General features: G+C 40.9%; 1 protein-coding gene across 1 annotated transcript; it reads left to right on the forward strand.

Moving 5' to 3' along the window:
* Positions 1-1,713: 1,713 nt before the first annotated feature.
* LOC107779854 (glyoxylase I 4-like) lies at positions 1,714-3,003 on the forward strand. Its single transcript, XM_016600354.2, has 3 exons — positions 1,714-2,037; positions 2,178-2,283; positions 2,542-3,003. Exons 1-3 carry the CDS (start codon positions 1,883-1,885, stop codon positions 2,812-2,814), a joined length of 534 nt encoding a protein of 177 aa, XP_016455840.1. The 5' UTR covers positions 1,714-1,882; the 3' UTR covers positions 2,815-3,003.
* Positions 3,004-20,720: the final 17,717 nt, after the last annotated feature.

A 20,720-nucleotide genomic window follows, 5' to 3' on the forward strand; every position in this document is an offset into this window, starting at 1 on the left:
ATCTCTCTTCTGCTTTAAACCATCCATCTTAGTCAGAAATGTGCAAGTAACAGCTTAGTCAGGATCCACACTTGTTTGAATAACGTTAGTGAATCGGGCAAACTATGTTTCCATGACGTTGACATCACATATTTTTTATGCATGTTACTGTCTTTGCTTCTTTTTTTCTGCGAATTAAATAAAGCAGATTTGTGAAAGGAAGTTTGAAAGCATTGATTGAATTTAAAGATGCATGCATGTGGTGGTACATTATTTTGAATTAAAAGATATCGAAATCTTTTTGAATAAATCAATCAAAGAAAATAAAGGGGTAAATCTTAGCTAAGCACAATAATCTCTAAAACAAAAAATAGATCAGTAGAATGTAAAGGATAAGAACTTTTTATCTCCTTTCAAAGGAGAATCAATAACAATCCATTCAGTTGTTTTTGTAAGCGAGTTTACAACAAGTATTCTGAGTTAGGAGAGATGTTCCGAGAGACTTACATGGTTGTTTTACGCTCTCTATATATAAGAGACTCATCCTTTCTAAGTGCTAAAAGACAAGTTATAGAGAATATTCGAAAGAATAATCCTAAGGTCCCCTAATGGGCCTACCCTAATGCAAAGGTCTTACAGTCTCTTGTTCACCTTAAGATCGTCCTCTGCAGGATGACAAATTTTGAGGATCTCGGCGTTCGTCGTACTCACCACCAGTCATGATTGTTCAAATTTGGACCCATACAATACTATTAAATAGGGAATTAATTAAGGAGGTTCTAGATTCTTCATCTATAGGGGACACGTCACTAAGTTCCCAGGAGAATAGGGCTTGAAAGATGGCCAAAATATTGGTAGGATCGGAATCCAATTGCATTTTTCCTTGTTAAGAACTGCACAAGATGTATTCATGAGGCAATCCAATGATTGTAAGGTTATAAAAATAGAGATGCATTGAAATAAGTTCGAATTTCAATGACTTTCTAATTTAGTCGGTTCTTTTTACTTCTTGTTAACTATGTATAAGCTGAAAAGTCCAGCAATGGATATATTTACTTCAATCCCTCAAGATCTTAAATGTAGCTATACTTATCGCCAGTTGAATAGGCAATACATGCGGACACAGCAACCCGCTCGAGTATACGAGCCTGTTTTGATTGGCTTAAAAAAATGGTTTTTTAGCAAAAATAGTCAAAAAACAATAAGTTGGGTTGTCCAACTTATTACTTTTTTTAACTTGTTTTAAGTAGTTTTAAACTTATTTTAATTACTTTTTAACTTTGTCAAAAATTTAAAAAACGGATTTGACTAGCTTAAAAGTTAATCCAAACACTGTCTATCCCTATTCAAGGCAACGTGCTTAATTTTTCCTTTAACTTAAAACACGTGTACATGTTTTAAACACTGTGGATGAAAGACTTTTTCTAATTTTAACTTTTTAAATAACTTGTATCACCGTTAAAAAATTTCAAGAGAAAAGTTCTTTGCAAATACTCTGTAAATAAAATAATGAGAATTGCCGGGTCAAACTTATACCCTATTTGTGTGAATGGGCAAGCAAAAGTATAGAGCAATAGAAGGGAACAGCTTGCGTATGAGCCTAATAAATGATACGATACAGTCAGCAACGTGGATCTACGTGTCAATCAGATCCATATCGGACAGTGGGCCAGATCTGGCAAACAAAACAGAGCCAGGGCTTCTATATATGAGCTGCTAAATTCATCTTGTTTCACATGACCAACACCGATTCTTTCTCCTAATTTCTCTTTTAACATCCACACATACATTCATACCCCTCTTACATCTCTTCAGCCTTATCCTTTTGCTTATTCTTGGATTTATTCATTGTGGTTCCATTTTTTTGTTTTAAATTTTGAATTTTGTTTGCAAAAAGGAAAAGATGAAGGGGAATACTGGAAACCCATTAGCCTTGACATCCCTGAATCACATCTCCCTTGTTTGTAGATCGGTTGAGCAATCCATTGAATTCTACAAGAATATTCTTGGTTTTGTGCCTGTTAGGAGGCCTGGATCATTCAATTTTAATGGCGCTTGGTAATTTAAATTAAGAAAAAGAAGATGCACATAACATGATTTTTTATGATTTAATTATGATCCCTTTCGAATCTTTAGTTTACCAATTGTTTATCATATTATTTGCATAATTGAGATTCCGTGTATTTCTTGTATGGCAGGCTGTTTAGTTACGGAATAGGGATTCATCTACTTCAATCGGAAGATCCTGAGAAAATGCCAAAGAAAACTGAAATCAATCCCAAAGATAACCATATCTCGTTCCAGGTAATTAATTTCTAGTTCCCGTTAACATGCAGAGGCGGATATAACTGATGTGCATTGGCTTTAATTCCACTCGATATTTTTGACATGAAATATCTATACATATATATAAAGAATTTACTACAATTCTTGGATTCTGAATTTATGGCTTCAAGTGTATACTGGTTGTTAAATTCGTTGATGTGTATGAGCTGGGGTTGTGTACTGCGCATCTTTATATATGGAAATTTTGTTAATTATACTTTTGTTATGTATGAGCAGTGTGAGAGCATAGATGCAGTGGAGAAGAAGCTGACAGAAATGGGAATAAAATACGCGAGGCAGCTGGTGGAAGAAGGAGGCATATACGTGGATCAATTATTTTTCCATGACCCAGATGGATTCATGGTTGAAATTTGCAACTGCGACAACTTGCCAGTGATACCCCTGGCTGGTGAAATGGCTCGTTCTTGCTCAAGGGCTAATCTTCAGTTGCTTCAACCTCAGCAATCGCAGCAACAGTCCGTAGCACAAGTCCCAGTAATCAAGCCTTAAAAAGGAGAGCATATTTTTCAGTGTCCCGTACTTTGTATCATCTTCATGTAGTAGGATCGAGACTCGATTAAGTAATTACCTGAAGATGTTTAATTTGTTACTAGTATTTGTTTTTAGCGAGTATTCTATGTGAGTTTGCGTCTTTTCTTAGGGTTTGTTGGTAATAAGACAAATTGGCAATTGTTCAAATTTGGAGTTATGTACTATGAGCTGGTCTCATTGATTCCTTAATTGGTTCTGTCTTCTTCTGATATGCAAAGTGTATGGGTTTAAATTTGACCGACCACGACTAACAATGGGTACGGCAAACGACGGGGTCTCTCTGAGTAGACGTTCCGAGGGAGACGACCTTAAGGCAAAGAAGAAACTGTACGACCCTTGTAATAGTGTAAGCCCATTAGGGGACATTAGGAATATTCCGTCGAATATTCATGGTATTTTGTCTTTTACAATTTAGAAGAGTTTCTCTCTTAGTATAAAAGGGGACAATAACCTTGTAACAAAAAAATTCTGGAGAGATTATTATTCTTGAACGAAAAGAAATTTAACGACCATCTTCTCTTTATCTATTATTCTTTCTAGAGATTATTATATTCGGCTAAGATTTATCCCTTCATCTTTGATTGATTTGTTCAAAAAGGTTTTAGTATCTTTTGAGTCAAACAATTTAGCGCCGTCTGTGGGGATTTCTATAGCTGAAATCGTAGTTTTCATCTAAATTCTTGAAGGAAATAATCGCCTTTCTCCAACTCCATAAAAGCCAATGATGGCAGGAAAGGGAGAAGCAAGGCTAAAAGCAATAGAGGGTGTCACAAATAACCTCCTGAATTCCCTCAACGAGGCCAGTCGAGAAGACAATGAAAATGCAACACCAAATATTACACCTGAGGGTGAGATTTCACCTCCTCCGCACAGGGATCTAACGACCTTGCGCGAAAGAGGAACCTTAACATCCTCGGTAGGAGAAGCGTCACCAGCAGTCAAAAGGCTACTAGAAGAATGGTTAACGAGTGCCTTGAGCAACATGCTCGAGAAACCCATTCAGGGAGGTGTCGAAGACGCGCCACCCACAGAAATCGCAGCAGAGATGAGTCAAGCGCTACACGAACAGGTAACACCCGTACTGTTACTGATGCAGGTGATGATGTACTTATGTCCATCTTAAATAAAATGGAAGAGATGGAAAATGAGAACAAAACACTCCGCGACTAGATGAAGGAACATCAGAAAAGGGTCGATAAAATACCAGGCGCTCCGAAGCTGTTACCAAAAAGCGATGTGGGCCGATTCTTCAAGCAACCATATAGCGAAAGGGCAGCTCCCCATTCCATTCCAAATACCTTCAAAATGGTCGATATCTACGTTCGAAGAAATGGCAGACAAGTTCGTCACCGCGCACGCGGGAGCGAAAAAGGCAGAAGCTAGGGTCAATGATATCTTCGCCGTTAGGCAAACGACGGGAGAGGGACTTTGGGATTTCCTAGCCCGATTCAACAGAGTAAGGATGAGCCTACCAAACGTGTCAGAAGGGATGTCAGTAGCAGCCTTTCAAAACGGGCTAAACAAAAACGGGTCAAATGCAACCAAAAACCTACTCAGTAGACTCATAAAGTACCCCCTTCCACGTGAGAGGAGATCCACAATGCTTATTGCGCCGAAGTGAGGGCAGACAAGGATGACCTAAATGGCCCGCTTCAGCGATTAACATCAGTCCAGACCGAGACAAGGAGAGATCGCCGCCATGACGGGCGAAGGGATTAACTACTATGCTTCAATCGAGAAAGACATCGGCCTTACATCCGAATATCCAATCCTCCACCTCCACGACATACAAACGTCGCGCCTCGACATAGTGTACCCTCCCGAAGCGAAAGCGTTATGCCTTCACTGCTATCTGCTCATAATTTTTGTGTTTCCCCCTCAGAAATAGTATACGCACTAGAGAAGCTCCGCACGAAAGTGCAATGGCCGCAAAAGATAAAGTCGGGCCCAAGCACAAGGAGGTCAAATGTCCTGTGTTAGTTCCACCAGGAAAGAGGACACAAGACCGAGGACTGCATAGGTTTTCGTCAGGAAGTAGTAAGAATGTCAAATCAGGGATACCTGAAAGAACTGCTGAGCGACAGAGGACGAGCCAACTTCGCTCGAGGGAACGATCAACCTCAAGGGCCTCCAAAGACACCATCACCCGCTCGTACCATACAAATGATCATTGGCGGCGACGATGACACGGTAATCAACCATGTGAAATTCACCACCACACATAAACTCAAATGGACAGTCGCCCACGAACGGTATGACGACCTCTAAGTTAGTATCATCTTCGATAAATCAGATACCGACGGTTTATCTTTCCTTCACTATGATTCTTTGGTTATAACATTACGCATTGCAGATACCGATGTAAAAAGAATAATGGTGGATGACGGAAGCGGCGCGTGTGTTGTTCACCCACTAGTTCTTATGTAATTGAGGCTCGAGGACAAAATAATACTGCATTGCATAACAATAACGGGTTTTAATAATGCAGTAGAGCGGACATCTGGAGAAATAGTGCTACATGTCCTAGCATGAGGGGTTACCCTGGAAACGACATTCCACGTCATGAACCAGGAAACGGCCTACAACGCTATAATAGGACGACCATGGATACATGCCATGCGAGTCGTCCCTTCAAGATTCTATCAAGTAAACAAATTTCCCACCCCATGGGGGATATTTAGCATCCGAGGCGAGCCACGTACCGTCCAAGAATGCTACCGGATCGCCTAAGATTGCACACACACCGAACAACTAAAAGGGTCAAGTGCGAAAGCATAGCAATCAGCCATGTCGAGAACCAAACACGATGTACAAGTAGAGGCCATCAAAGACCCCGGACATCTTAGAAGCTTGCAAGGCAACCATAGAAGATCTCGATCTCATCCAATTGGATAACACCGATAGCAAAAAAAAAAGGCTTATGTTGGACACAACCTCTCGGAGCCAGGTAAGTATCATGAGTTTTTAACTAACAACGCCGATTTGTTTGCTTTTTCCCACTCAGATATGCAGGAATCCCAAGGGATATCGCCACACACAGGCTGAACGTCAATTCACTTTATCCGCCAGTACGACAAATGAGGAGAAAGTTCAATGCCGCAATCAATGAGGCGGTAAGCGAGGAGGTTGATAAATTACTCACTAACGGTTCTATCAGAGAATCGAAATACCCCTAGTGGGTCTCCAATGTGGTCATAGTCAAAAAGAAGAACGGGAAATAGCGAATATGTGTTGACTTTACCGATCTACGCAAAGCATGCCCGAAGGACTCTTTTTCGTTACCTCACATCGACCAACTTATTGATGCAATAGCAGGGCACGAACTGTTGAGATTCTTGGATGCTACTCTGGTTATAACCAAATTCTAATGGCTAAAGAAGATCAAGAAAAGACCACTTTCATCACTCATCAAGGAACGTACTGCTATAAGGTGATGTCGTTTGGGCTCAAGAACGCAGGGGCCACGTATCAAAGGTTAGTCACCAAAATGTTCTCGGTAAGACCATGGAGGTTTACATCGACGATATGCTAATAAAGTCGACAAAGAAAAAGGATCACATTGGTCATCTGAAGGAAGCCTTCGAGATATTAAGGCATTACGGGATGAAACTGAACCCCAAAAAGTGCGCCTTCGGCATAATTTCAGGAAAGTTCCTATGTTTCCTGGTGTCACAAAGGGGAATCGAGGTCAACCCGGATCAAATCAGGGCCATTGATGCAATACCGGAAATACTGACCAGCAAAAAGTAGGTGTAGAAACTAACAGGGCGAATAACTGCCCTATCGAGGTTCATTTCACGATCCTCGGGTAGATGCCACAAATTCTTCAATGTGCTAAGGAAAGACCACGGGCTGCAATGGAACGAAGAATGCATCAACGTGCTGAGGAAATTGAAAACGTATCTATCCTCGCCACCACTACTCGTCAAAGCAGGCCCAGGCGATTGTCTACTTGTGTATCTAGCAGTTTCCGAAGTTGCGGTAAGCGCAGTCTTAGTCCGTGGAGATAAAGGTACGCCAATCTCTGATTTACTATAACAGCAAAACCTTAATCGATGCCAAAACAAGGTACCCTCACCTTGAGAAACTAACTCTGGCATTGGTCGTAGCTAGGTGTGTTCATAAAACTCCAAAAACCCGAACCAAACCGAAAACCAAACCAAACCGACCAAAAAACCGATATTTTTTGTTTGGTTTTGGTTTTGAAATTTAAAAACCGATCAAGTTTGGTTTGGTTTTGGTTTTAATTAAAAAACCGAACCAAACCGAATATAGGAGTAGTTATTTTAAATTTATTATTACATCTATATATATATATATATATACACACTTTTATACAAAGTTTTAAATTTTTTATAGTAAATATTAATCATTTGCACTTTTAGTACAGTTCTTTACCTTTACATTCTAGTTTAATTGGTAGTTTTCTTTTGTTAAGTGTAAAAATCTATTTCATGTTAAAAATAATATATTTTTAATTGAGTCCTTAAATTATTCATCACTATTTGATTCAATTATCATCAATATATTTTGGTAAATAATAGATTTCTCAAAGGTCAATTGATTTGATAGTGTTACGTTGAAAATGTGATCGCCAAAATGTGTGTTTGGTAGTTTATGTCTTATATTTAAGAAAAAACCGACAAATAACCGAAAAAACCGAAAAACCGACATAAACCGAATCGAGAAAATACCGACTTAATTGGTTTGGTTTGGTTCTAATATTTGAAAAGTCGACTTACTTGGTTTGGTTTCTTTTTAGGGAAAAATCGATCCAAACCGAACCATGAACACCCCTAGTCGTAGCTTCACGGAAGCTTAGATCGTACTTTTAATGTCACCCCATAAAGGTGGTGACAACCTTCCCCCTAAGAGGTATCCTACACAAACCCGAACTATCGGGTAGACTATCCAAATGGGCCATAGAACTAAGCGAGCACGACATAACATACCAACCACGAACTACTATTAAGTTGCAGGTGCTCGCCGACTTTGTCGCTGATTTCAGCACGGAAATATTGCCCGGGGTAGGTCAGGAAGCACTCCGCACTTCCACACATACCGACCTCTGGGTCCTCTACAATGACGGTGCCTCTAATGCCTCGGGATCGGGATTGGGACTCGTCCTCGAAGTCTGTATAGGCGAAGTGATTCGCCAGTCCATGCGGTGCCCCAAGATGACTAACAACGAGGCCGAGTATGAAGCTGTGATTGCAGATTTGAAGTTAGCCCTCAAATATGGCGCTCGATGACTCGTCCTCCATTGTGACTCTCAACTCGTGGTGAACCAAGTCACCGGGACTTTCCAAATCAAAGAACAGAGACTACAAAAGTACCAATCGGAAATCCACAAACTATTGCCAGAATTCGATGAATGTCGCCTCGACCAAATACCCAGGCGTAGAATATCGAAGCAGATGGCCTCACCAAACTAGCTGCGGCCACCAAAAATATCAACATGTAAAACGTGGTCGCCCTCCTCCATTCCACAATAGACCACGTCGGGGTACATTCTATATACTTAACTTGGGACTGGCGTAACCGCCTTGTAGCATATTTGCATGATGGAACGCTCCCGCAAGATAAAAAAGAAGTCAAAAAACTCTGGGTACAGGCAGACTTGTAAACGGTGATCTCTACAAAAGAACATTCGGCGGCCCCCTAGCCAAGTGTCTTGGGCCAAATCAAACAAGGCGAGTACTGGAAGAAGTACACGAAGGGCACTGCGGCGCTCACACAGAAAATCGCGCCCTCGTCTGATGCCTCATCTGCATCGAGTACTACTGGCCCACCATGAAAAACGAAGCTGCGGATTATGTCAGGAGATGTGAACAATATCAAAAGTACGCCCCTATGATACGTCAAGCAGGGGAACTCCTTCATTCCGTCACTTCACCATGGCCATTCATAAAGTGGGGAATGGACATAGTCGGTCCCCTCCCAGTAGAACGAGGTAAGGTACGTTTCCTTTTGGTTTTAACTGATTACTTTTCTAAATGGGTGGAAGAAGGTGCATACACTTAGATACGTGAGCAGGAGGTCATCGCATTAATATGGAAAAACATAATATGACGTTTTGGCATCCTCAAAGAAATCAGCTACGACAACGGACCTCAGCTCGTCGGAAAAGAGAACGACTGAGTTTTTCGAAAAATGGCACATCAAACGAATACTCTCTACGCCATATCACCCTGCCGCCAATAGTCAAGCCAAATTCTCCAATAAAGTAATACTGAATATATTGAAAAAGAAGCTTGAGGATGCTAAAAGGCTATGGCCTGAACTACTACCGGAAGTATTATGGGCATACCACACTACGCCAAAAGCCAGCACAAGAGAAACGCCATATTCGTTGGTCTACGGGACTGATGCAGTTATCCCCATCGAGGTCGAAGAACCCAGTTGAGATACTCCAACGAGAGCGGACCAAGCAACGACGAAAGTAGGCTACAAGATTTGGCCTACATAAGAATGGTAGCCTAGAAGCAACAACTAGAAAGATACTACCACAAAAGAGCCAAGGTGCAACTGCTCAAAATCGGAGACTACGTCCTCAAGGCTAAAACACAAGCATCGAAAGACCCTAATGAGGGAAAATTGGGAACGAACTGGGACGGACCATACAAAATCATAGCTGCAGCGAACAAAGGAGCATTCCAGTTAGAGACAATGGAAGGAAAACTACTCCAAAACAACTGGAATGTCGCCCATCTTAAATACTTCCACTTCTAAAAGAAGGTGTCACCTAAGTCATACTCTTTTTCCCTCACCCGGGTTTTGTCCCAATCGGGTTTTCCCGGGGAGTTTTTTAACGAGGTGGCAAGGAAAACGCCTCAAGGATCGAAGTGTTGTTCATTACCTCAACCCGTCGACATGATCTCCGGAGCGAAGTAATGAAGGGACTGGATATAGATAATCGAATCTCCATTATATGAGCAGAGTCGACATGTGATTCTCACAAGAATTTAATCGAATCTCCATTGTATGTACAGAGTCGACATGTGATTCTCACAAGAATTTAATCACATCTCCATTGTATGTGTAGAGTCGACATGTGATCCTTACAAGTATATAATTAAACCTCCATTGCATGAACAAAGTCGACATGTCTTCCTATGGGAATACGATCAAATCTCCAACAAGAAATGGATAAGGCCATCGACAATAACATGAGTTCGACCTCGTTAGAACTACAACGGGATCCTACTTCGAGGACAGTTAGAAGCAAAATCCCAATGGCCAAGGCTATCGACAATAACATGAGTTCGACTTCGTTCGAACCACGACGGGATCCTACTTCGACGACAGTTCGAAGCAACATCCCAATGGCCATGGCCATCAACAATAACATGAGTTCGACCTCGTTCGAACCACGACGGGGTCCTACTTCGACGACAGTTCGAAGCAACATCCCAATGGCCATGGCCATCAACAATAACATGAGTTCGACCTCGTTCGAACCACGACGGGGTCCTACTTCGACGACAGTTCGAAGCAACATCCCAATGGCCAAGGCCATCGACAATAACATGAATTCGACCTCGTTCGAACCACGACGGGATCCTACTTCGACAACAGTTAGAAGCAATATCCCAATGGCCAAGTCCATCAACGATAACATGAATTCGACCTTGTTCAAACCACGATGGGATCCTACTTCAACGATAGTTCGTACATCCCAATGGCCAAGGCCATCGATGATAACATGAATTCGACCTCGTTCGAACCATGATGAGATCCTACTTCAACGACAGTTTGAAGCAACATCCCAATGGCCAAGGCCATCAATGATAACATGAATTCGACCTCGTTCAAACCACGAGGGGATCCTACTTTGATGACAGTTCGAAGCAACATCCCAATGGCCAAGGCCATCGACAATAACATGAGTTAGAACTCGTTCGAACTATGATGGGATCCTACTTTGACGACAGTTTGAAGCAACATCCCAATGGCTAAGGCCCTCGATGATAACATGAGTTCGATCTTGTTCGAACTACGATGAGATCCTACTTCGATGACAACTCGAAGTAACATCCCAATGGCCAAGGCCATCGAGGATAATATGAGTTCAACCTCGTTCAAACTACGACATGATCCTATTTCGACGACAGTTCGAAGTAACATCCCAATGACCAAGGCCATCGACGATAACATGGGTTCGATAAATACAAGAAAGAACAAATCGACGAAATAAATTTTACATTACATCAAAATATTATTTACACTTGCCCTTACAAACAGACTCATGTATGCCCCCCGCAAAAACCACAATACAAAAGCAAGTACAAACAAAGACTATACATCATCCCCGGTGGGGTAAGCATCTTCGTGCCACGAATCCGAAGCAAGGCGGTTCGCATCATCAGAGTTAATGTCATCCCTGTCAGGTGTGAGAGGGTCGTACCCAGATGCCTCACGAGCTTCGGTGTGCACAACCTGAAGATCCGCCTCAGTAGCCCTTCCATCGGCGTGAAAAGTCTTATACACATCAAGCCGATCCTCCACGAGGACCCACAACTCATATAAACAACGGGGCACGACTTGATCGGCTGAGGCACAAGACGTAGAAGGCTGAGAATGTCGACTTGCGTCCTCCGCCCTCAACAAGGCCATTTGTCCATTTAACGTAGCCAGCTCCGCCTCCAGTTCTTTGACACACCCCTCGAGCCCTGCAACCTTATGACCAGAGGCCTCCTTCTCTTCGGCTAGCTCCGACCTGCAAATGCGGAGGGCATTCTCCAAAGATGTGGTTCAAAAGATAGCTGCGGCCAACTTATCAGTGCCAATGCTCAACTCGCCCTTAAGCCCCTCTACTGCCTTCGCATTCAACTCGGCGGTCAAACCGGACGCCTTTGCCTACAAGTCGACATTTTTGACCATCACCCCCCTACGCAACTCAAGTTCGTCGTCCTTCACCTTAAAGGAAGCCTCGAGCTCACTATTGCGAGCAACAGCCTTTATGAGCTCCTCATCCCGCTCCTTCAACTCTTCAATCTTATGTTCCAGTTGGTATTCCCGCTGTTTGAGCCCCTCACAAAATAACTGAAACTCAGGGTCCTAATGATAAATGTCAGCCATCTCACGATGCTTAGCATGATATTGTTGATATTTGGACGACATCTTCTCATAAAGGCCCGTCCTTTTTCTCTCCCTACGCTCTCGCTCAATCTCCATGATGGGGGTCTGATAAAAAAGGGGAGAAGTTAGAAATAAAATGCAGAACAACGATCACCACACAAACCCAACGACGAAAAGGGGAGGAAAGCAACCTACCTGCAAAGCCATACTGGTGACCTTCTAAGACAACTCCATGTCGCTCATCGCCCTAAACACCTTGTTCTCAAGGGCAGCATATAGAAGAGCTAGAGCAGACGCCACTTGCTCGCAGTTCAGCAGCAAGTTGTAGTCCCCCAGAACGACTATGTGATGATCAGACCCTTCCGTTCTGATCTCCACATGAGTATAGCGACCTACGAACTGGTTGACATCCTTCTGGTTGACATCCTAGCCTGAGTCGTCACCCTCAACACGACGACCTCCAACATTGGATGATGCACCGCCCTTAGCTAAGAGCACCGAGCCGGCTCTTGTTAAGCTCCTTCAACTTAGGGAGACCTCCCCGACAAGATGGCATCAGCCATAAAAGGGGGCACGGGTGTTATCTACGACTTCCTGCTTCTGTCAGCATCTACGACCATGCCCTTCCCAAGCTCCATCCTTCTCTTTTTTCTCAATAGCGGCTCGTCCCATATAGAGGACTCGTCCAAAGGATGTGAAGCCAGTACTGAAGAAGCCTCCTCCCTCATGATCATGACTCGAGAGGGACCTTCTAATTGAATAGGTTGAGAATGGCCCTCTCAAACAGACTCATTCAAAACAAATTGTGCGTTTGCGACAGCAACGACCTACCGAAATGCAGGGACTGGCACCCTCCGCCTAGAAGTTACATGACCTGTTATCATGAAGGGTCGATTAATAAACAAGGTCGTACGACCAACGAAATAGTAAGGAAAGTATTTACTAGAAAAGACTCTAGGGCCGTAACGTTTCACGAAGGCAGACCAATCACGGGTCTCTGCTGCATGTGGCAACAGACGGGCTACCCAACCCTTGATATCCACAATAGGGTGAGGCGAATGCCCTAAAGCTGCGAACAGGAAACAAACAAACTTTAAAATGAATACAGACGAAGGAAGAGTAAAACGAGCGATGGTACTTATGAGTCTCATTCCATCGCTCTGGGAACCTGGCAGAATTAAAGACGACATGTTCGGTCTTGACAAAGAAGTACTTGTGCCAAAACTTGCGGCTTGCACGTTCATCTGTCCCGACCACCAGCCCTTTCGTGCCACGAAGCCTCAAATGCACCATGGTACCCCTATGGAAGCCGGGTGTAAACAGGTGCAAAAGGTGGTGGATTGAAAAGCTACACTCTGCCAATTCTACATACTTGGTCAGCATCAGAAGTACCTTGAACGTATATAGAGAAAGTTGTGCTGGACAAACTTGGTAGAACCTACAGAATTATTTTGCTAAGGGGAAGAGAGGAAGAGTATAACCGATCATAAAAGGGTACTCATAGAAAGCGCAGTACCCAGGTCTCTGGACATCCACATAATCTCTCCCCGCCAGAACTATTTCTACATGGGCGGGAATGCCATACTTTACACGAAGAGCATCGATATAAACTTGCTCCGCCTTAGAAAATACGGGGTCTGGAGTAAGAGGGAGATATTTGAGAAAGTCGCTCCGGGATGAGGGGTGCCTCGGTAGTAACTCCTCCACCGTAGGAAGACTGTCACCCTCTTCTACCACCGTATCTTCGCCACCAGAAGGGGGCACCATGGACAACGGGGTGGCTTTAGGAGCCTCTTCACAAGAACGACGAGACCTCAGCATAATATCGTTCAAAGGAATATCAACACAAAAAGAAGAAGGAAGAAGAAGCTTCAAATGAAGAACGTAAGAAGAAACAGAAGGATATGAGAGCAAATTAGGAAGAGTGACAGAAGTTATCAAGAGTAAAGTGGCTAAAGTTTTTCGAAAAATCAAACCCTTCACCTATTTATAGGGTTGGGTGGCGGCAGGCCACAAAGCAGCGCAAGAATCGAAGCATCAAGCCGTCAATTCCTGCCTCGAAAACATGTGTGATGATGACGCACGTGAAGCTGACATCATTTACCGGTAAAGTGTATCACTCGATGTCTTGCCGAACACGTTGAAGGTCCCTCGTTGGCCATGTCGTAATGTTTCAACGGATCAAATTTCTCCATAAGAACACATGAAGTCCGCTCATCGAGGATACACCCAGTTGCAATCCCGACAAGCGGAGGGACTAACTGTATGTGTCCAAATTTGATCGACCACGACCAACGACGAGTACGGCAAACGACGGGGTCTCTTTGAGTTGACGTCCCAAGGGAGACGACCTTAAGGCAAAGAAGAAACTGTACGACCCTTGTAATAGTGTAAGCCCATTAGGGGACATTAGGAATATTCCTGGTATTTTGTCTTTAACAATTTAGAAGAATTTTTCTCTTAGTATATGTCACACCTCCTTTTTTCTACCTACACCCCGCAAAGGGCGTAAATGAGTTTTTCCATTTAAAGGACAATCGGAACGGGATTTAATTATTAATTATTCAGAGTCGCCACTTGAGAGATTAATGGTGTCCCAAGTCACCGGTTAAATCCCGAACCGAGGAAATTTATGACTCTGGTAACAGTCCGCGAACCAGAAATTCGAGTAAGGAATTCTGTTAACCCGGGAGAAGGTGTTAGGCATTCCCGGGTTCCGTGGTTCTAGCACGGTCGCTTAATTGTTGTACTTGATGTTATCTGATTTTAATACATGCTAGCTTATGTGTCGTTATTCGTAAACCGCTTTTTATCATTATTTATTTTTGAAAGAATTACGACATCGTGAAAATGCATTTCGAACCACGTCGCAATCAATGCACCCGTGGTTGTCCACACATTTCGACTTCGTCGAGATTTGGATTTGGGTCGCATCAATGCGCACCCGAGTTTAAGAAGATAATTTTATTAAAATCGTGCCTAAAGAGTCTAATGCCATATTATTTTGGGGAAGGCTGTGAAGTTTGCTAAACGGCACATCCCGAAGCCTAAAGGTAATACAAAATTTGAGGGCCCCGTAATTTTGCATTTTACTGGGCGAGGCTCGTCTCAGTATTTTATTAAAAGGTCCATCCTAAAGTAAACTATGATTTTCTATTTTTTATTTGTCTCTAATAATACAATAATAGTCCTAATGAATTTGTTACCGGATCAAAGGACAATTTGGCACCATGGTTTCGTCTCTTTCAATAATGAGGGAGAAATAACGTTCTGCTTTCTATGACAGGAACTACAACTTAATTTCAACTATTAAAACCATCCTAATACAGATTGAGCAAAGATATACCAATCAGTAACGAAAAGAGCAAAAGAAACAAAGTAAAATAGCAACAAATTCTCATGCGCACATTGAAAACCAAGCTCCGTGGGAATTACAGTGAACTCAAATGAAGCTACCAGTAAACAACTTTGAATACACTATCATGGGATAGAAAATTTTATAACTGAAGCTTTCAAATAAATTAGAGAAAAAGGTAAATATAACATAGGAAATAATGCACCTGAAATGAATATTTCAACCTCTCAAATGTTCAACAGTTACACGAGCCAAAAGAACAGTGGCTGTAATGGCACTCGAATCAAACATCAACTTGGACGGAGCTGGACCTCACATGTACTCAAAACGTTAGAACCGGTGACGGAATTCAAACCGGAAACCAACCAAACGGCACCTCAACGCAGGACTGAAACGGAGTCTCCTTAGACAACGACCATCGACGAACTAAAAGCTCGACGGAAAGCTCAAACTCATTCAGTCATCAATTCAAACGTCGCTAATCGATATTAATGGCGACGAAGCATAGACAAACCAAAACTAACAATCGACCAGCCGAGCATAAAAATTGACAATTCAGAGAATCTGAAATTTAAGCTTCATTCAACTAAAATTTTCAGCAATTACACACTCATAGTGGAGTGCCAAACGACGAAATTTCAACTTGAACCGGAATCGCAGCCTCGAATCGGAACCACGATTCAGACTTCGAAACTCGCCGGAAACGCGACAAAGTTCAACGACGGACCTCGCATCGCAACCTCAGATTCACAAACGGACAGCTTGAACAAACCTAAATCGAGGCTACTGTTCCATTGATTTTTAGAATGTCACTCGCCACCTCCCTCTTACTCCCGATCTCCCACTGTTGCTGTATGTGTGTATGGTTATGTGCGTCGACGGGGGAAGGGGCTGCTATGGTGGTGGTTTCAGTTCGTTGGGGAGAGGGGTGAGGATGAAGATGGAAATGAGGTGATGGCTGGTTCTCGACGTTCGTCGAAGAAGATGACGACGTGAAGGGGTGTTGTTTTAGTGTTGTGCAGCTTGTTATAGCTGCTGCTTCTATAAGCTTCTTAAACGAAGAAGGAAAACTCCTTCATGCGCAGCAACTTCTGCCTTTTCCCCGTTCCCCTCTCTTTTCTTATTCTTTTTCTTCTTTTTTATAGTGTAGAGTCTAGGGTTTTTGGGTAGGGTTTTTAGGTTAAGGGGTGTGGGCCTAGGAGTTATGGGCTTGGCAATTGTGGGCTAGGTCCAAAATTAGGCCTAAGGATGGATTGCCCGAGCCCAAGCTCTATTCTTTTGCCGCGAATGAGATTAAAAATACGCGCCCATTTATTAATTAGTCCTACTATTAAAATAATTTATTAAAACAAAACCAACCATTAAAACAAATCTATTTTTTTGTATTTTCAAACATTATATTAAAAATCAAAATACGATACTATTTTTATATTTTTCTTTTGGATTAAAAATGACTACCAATATTAATGAACTTATTATTATATTATTATATATTGTTGTAATTTTTGTTTTCTTGTACTAAAATAAATTGAAAGAGCCAAAATTACTTAAAATATCTATATTACGCCTAAATTAAATATTTTGCGCTAATATATAAAAGATCTTGGGGAGAGTCAAAAATCACATGTCTACAGTATAAAAGGAGGACAATAACTTTGTAACAAAAAAATTCCGGAGAGATTATTATTCTTGAACGAAAAGAAACTTAACGACCATCTTCTCTTTATCTATTATTCTTTCAAGAGATTATTATATTCGAGTAAGATTTACCCCTTCATCTTTGATTGATTTGTTCAAAAAAGTTTTAATATTTTGAGTCAAACACAAAATCGTTCAGTTCCATAAAATACTTACGCTTTAGGATATGCATGCACCGCTTCTGAATCAGCCTTTTGGAAAAGAAAAATAAAATACGCAGAACACTGCTCTTCTCATGCAAGTGATCCTGGGACTAAGTTAAAATATGAATGGACGGTAATCTCATGTTGCGTACTGCTAATTTGATTAATCAGACAAGTCCAAACAAGTAGGTTGATCATGTCACTCTTATCACTATGTCTATCTCACCCGAAAAGGACAAATCACCAATAGCAACTGGTGATTTAGATTAAAACATGGGTTTGTTTACCTAATGTTGGTGGCAATAAACCAGAGCCACAAAATCAACTGTAGTAGTTCAATTAGGATATTATGTTTATGGTGCAGCTCTTAATTAGAATATGTAACTGTAGCGCAGGGGTCCCCTCTAATCCTAAATTCCTAATTGTGCATGACTTCTAATAATTTGTATTTCATATTCGCTACATAATGTGGAAATTACATAGTTTCTCTTGATTCGCCAACTTTTGCATATATCACATGATAACATTGGATGTGTACGAGTGGGTATCAAACTTCACATGTGGATGTTCTCTTACATGGACTGGGCTATTGGATTCCTAATCCAGCAATCAATATTGTACGTTCAAATCCTTCTCTGTTTCAATTTCCAGCATAGCTAAGGGTACAAATCAGGCGGGTTGATATGAACGAGTTTAAAACGGGTAATGTAAAAATGGATAAATTAGCCGACTCAACTCATATTTAATACGGATAAAAAATAGGTTAACTATAGATAATATGGATCTATATTATTCATGGCTTCTTGAATATGATCACTTTTGAGAATTCCGGTCTCCCAAAATTGAGGAATCTCCAATTTAAGTCTTTGCAAGTGTAAAAATTAAATCCATTGATTATTTTTTTTTAAGCGATAATATGAATCTTATCCACATTTAACCCATTTTTAGAAAGTCCATTATCAAACTCACTAGGCCCAGCTATGTTTCAACTCAATACATCATTACTAGAACATGGTCCTCCAGAGACCTCTCACATCAGACTTAAAACTGTCAACCACTAAACTACTGAGCTATTTTATTGTAAATGGTGTCACTTTTAATGCTTTTATCTTATATTTCTATTTTACTTATTATTTATATATATATATACAAATAGTAAAAAAATTCGACGAAGCCGATGTGCCGTGACACTGCTTGGATCCATGTAAATCCGCTTCTGGTTTTGATGTACAAGTAGTATAATTCTGTTAATTTGAACAGTACGTGTTGGATTAACGTGGAAGAAGTTGACAACGCCAATTAGGCATGAGTCCAGATCCAGTGGATTTTTCTCGAGGGTAAAATGTTACTCAAAAAGTGCATCAGGGCTTGAATAAATTCCAAGAGTAGGAAGAACGACTATCATCATCCTGTTCCTAACTGAGCAACTTTTTTCTATTTCCCTTAAATAAAATTTCTACTCTTTAATTTGGGCGTTGATCTATACTGTATTGTTATAAGAGACTCTCGTCTTCGCCTGCCCCGAACATGAGAGGCAAAGCACTCCGATCTATACCATAATCAAGAACTCCTATCATACGTAATGAAACAAGAAGAAAAATGCTTGAGTATATATAGGGTGATGAGGAGCATAAACGCTACAGAGAGATGTCTGTCTACTTTTGCCAAGTCACAAAATAAACGGTAGAAAATGAATTTGATGAGTTTGTCCTTTGATCAAATTTAGCTAGTAAAATATTTTCTAAGTAAAAGAAGAATGTCACTAGTAAAATGTGAAGTAATTTTGAAATTGCAGCCAAATATGAATAAATGCTAGTATTCATATAAGAACATCAAATGTACCAGATTTGCTAGCTAGATAACCCATCCGATAGAAAGTCAAAAACTTTTTAAAGGATATTTTAAGTATGCCAACCTATTGGAAATAGTTGGAGTACCCTTTGGCACATTTTATACCTTTCCAAGAAGCTTGTTGACATAATTATACCCAAATTACTATTTGAACAAACACAAAATGTGCTAGCTTTTGATACAACCTTTTTCTCAGTTACAAAATAACTATAACTCATTGATTTCCAAAACCACAATCAATAAGGAAGAGAAGATAAAGATGCTTAATTCCCTTTCTTATTTCCCTATATAGGAGATCATCTTTTGGCGTAAAAGATCATTATTTAAGAAAGATATATACAAATTCTAACCTCTTTTAGCAAGAAGATGCAGCATTAACAAGCAATATAAATCAAACACGCAGTAATGCGAGGAAAGAAGGCAAATTTCAATGGACCCAATAAAAAATTAATTAGCATATATTACAAGTTATTTATAATTATGACTTATGCATGACATAGATGACCACATGGACACATAATAATACAATGAAACAATTCATACACGCGAAAAATTGAAAAAAGAAAAAGGAAGAAACAGAGCTACGTTCCCCTCTTAAGCATCTGCTCATAGTTCTCAATAGACTCGAGCCTCTGGAGAAGCAGCTGGTTCTTAAACTTCCTTATGAAAGCCTCTGCGCTATCATTTATATCTTCTGATGGCTTGCTTTCCAGCTTCTTTGGTAGTGGCGCCGCCTTATTCTCCGACGCCGGCGGTTTCCTCATACCCATAGAGCTGGGTTCCGACGGCCTCTTCAGTACTACTGAATTAGGTCTCTTATTCTCTCTAATCAAATCTATGGGTCTTTCTGATATTTTGTCTTCTTCCGCTTTGGGTGTGTAGTAACGAGGCTTCAAGGAGCTACTCATCTTTCAGCTTTCTATTTGTGCTTTGAAAAACTGAGTTGACAACTCTCTGCTTCTATCCACTTCTTGATTATCTGTATTTATAGATGAAGAAAATAATAGAGTTGACTTTTCTTCTCTATGATAAGTAGGAAATGGGGAATATGATTCCCATTTACTTTTTGAATTTTGGGGGGAGGTCTTATCCACGCCGGAACGCTACCTAATTGATTTAGTTTTGAAGGAAAATATATCATGCTTCTATCAGCCTTTGGAAAATATTAAATAAGAAAGAAAATATACGAAGGAACTAGGGAGTATGGTGCAAATTAGACGAATGGTTCAAGTGCTAGACATCATTTAACACAATGATCTTGAAATAAATAAATAAACTAGCCAATTCAAGAAAAGTTATTTTTTTTTCTTTGACATAGTTAACATGAGTAATAGAAGGTCCAATACAATCAATAAAATTTAACTCCTGATTCTTACTATTTATTAAATGTGATATTTTGATCATGGGTGTAGTCACAAGTAAAATTGAATTAAACATGCGTAAAAAAGTGAAGCTTATGTAACTCGAGTACGTTGTGGGAGGAAAAAAATCAAAGCACGCAATTTAAACGCGAAACGAGAGAGCTTAACTATAAGAGGGCCGCCTACAAGGACTATTAAAATGGTCAAAATACTTGAAATTCCCCACACGAATGCACTTTCTAGGCCACGAAGTTTGAAAGTATTGCGGCTAAAGCAATGGATTAATACCGAAAGGCCCCACGTAGTGTCCCCATATTTGGCGATTCAAGACTGTCACTCTCATGTGCGACGCTAATCATTCTGGTTATTCTATTT

This window comes from Nicotiana tabacum, chromosome 6, assembly GCF_000715075.1.
Source record: "Nicotiana tabacum cultivar K326 chromosome 6, ASM71507v2, whole genome shotgun sequence".
Lineage (NCBI taxonomy): Eukaryota > Viridiplantae > Streptophyta > Magnoliopsida > Solanales > Solanaceae > Nicotiana > Nicotiana tabacum.

Coding starts and splice junctions, on each gene's coding strand:
- LOC107779854 (XM_016600354.2), top strand. CDS start 1,883: ATGAAGGGGAATACTGGAAACCCATTAGCCTTGACATCCCTGAATCAC. Junction 2,038..2,177: donor TTCAATTTTAATGGCGCTTG/GTAATTTAAATT, acceptor CTTGTATGGCAG/GCTGTTTAGTTACGGAATAG. Junction 2,284..2,541: donor ATAACCATATCTCGTTCCAG/GTAATTAATTTC, acceptor ATGTATGAGCAG/TGTGAGAGCATAGATGCAGT.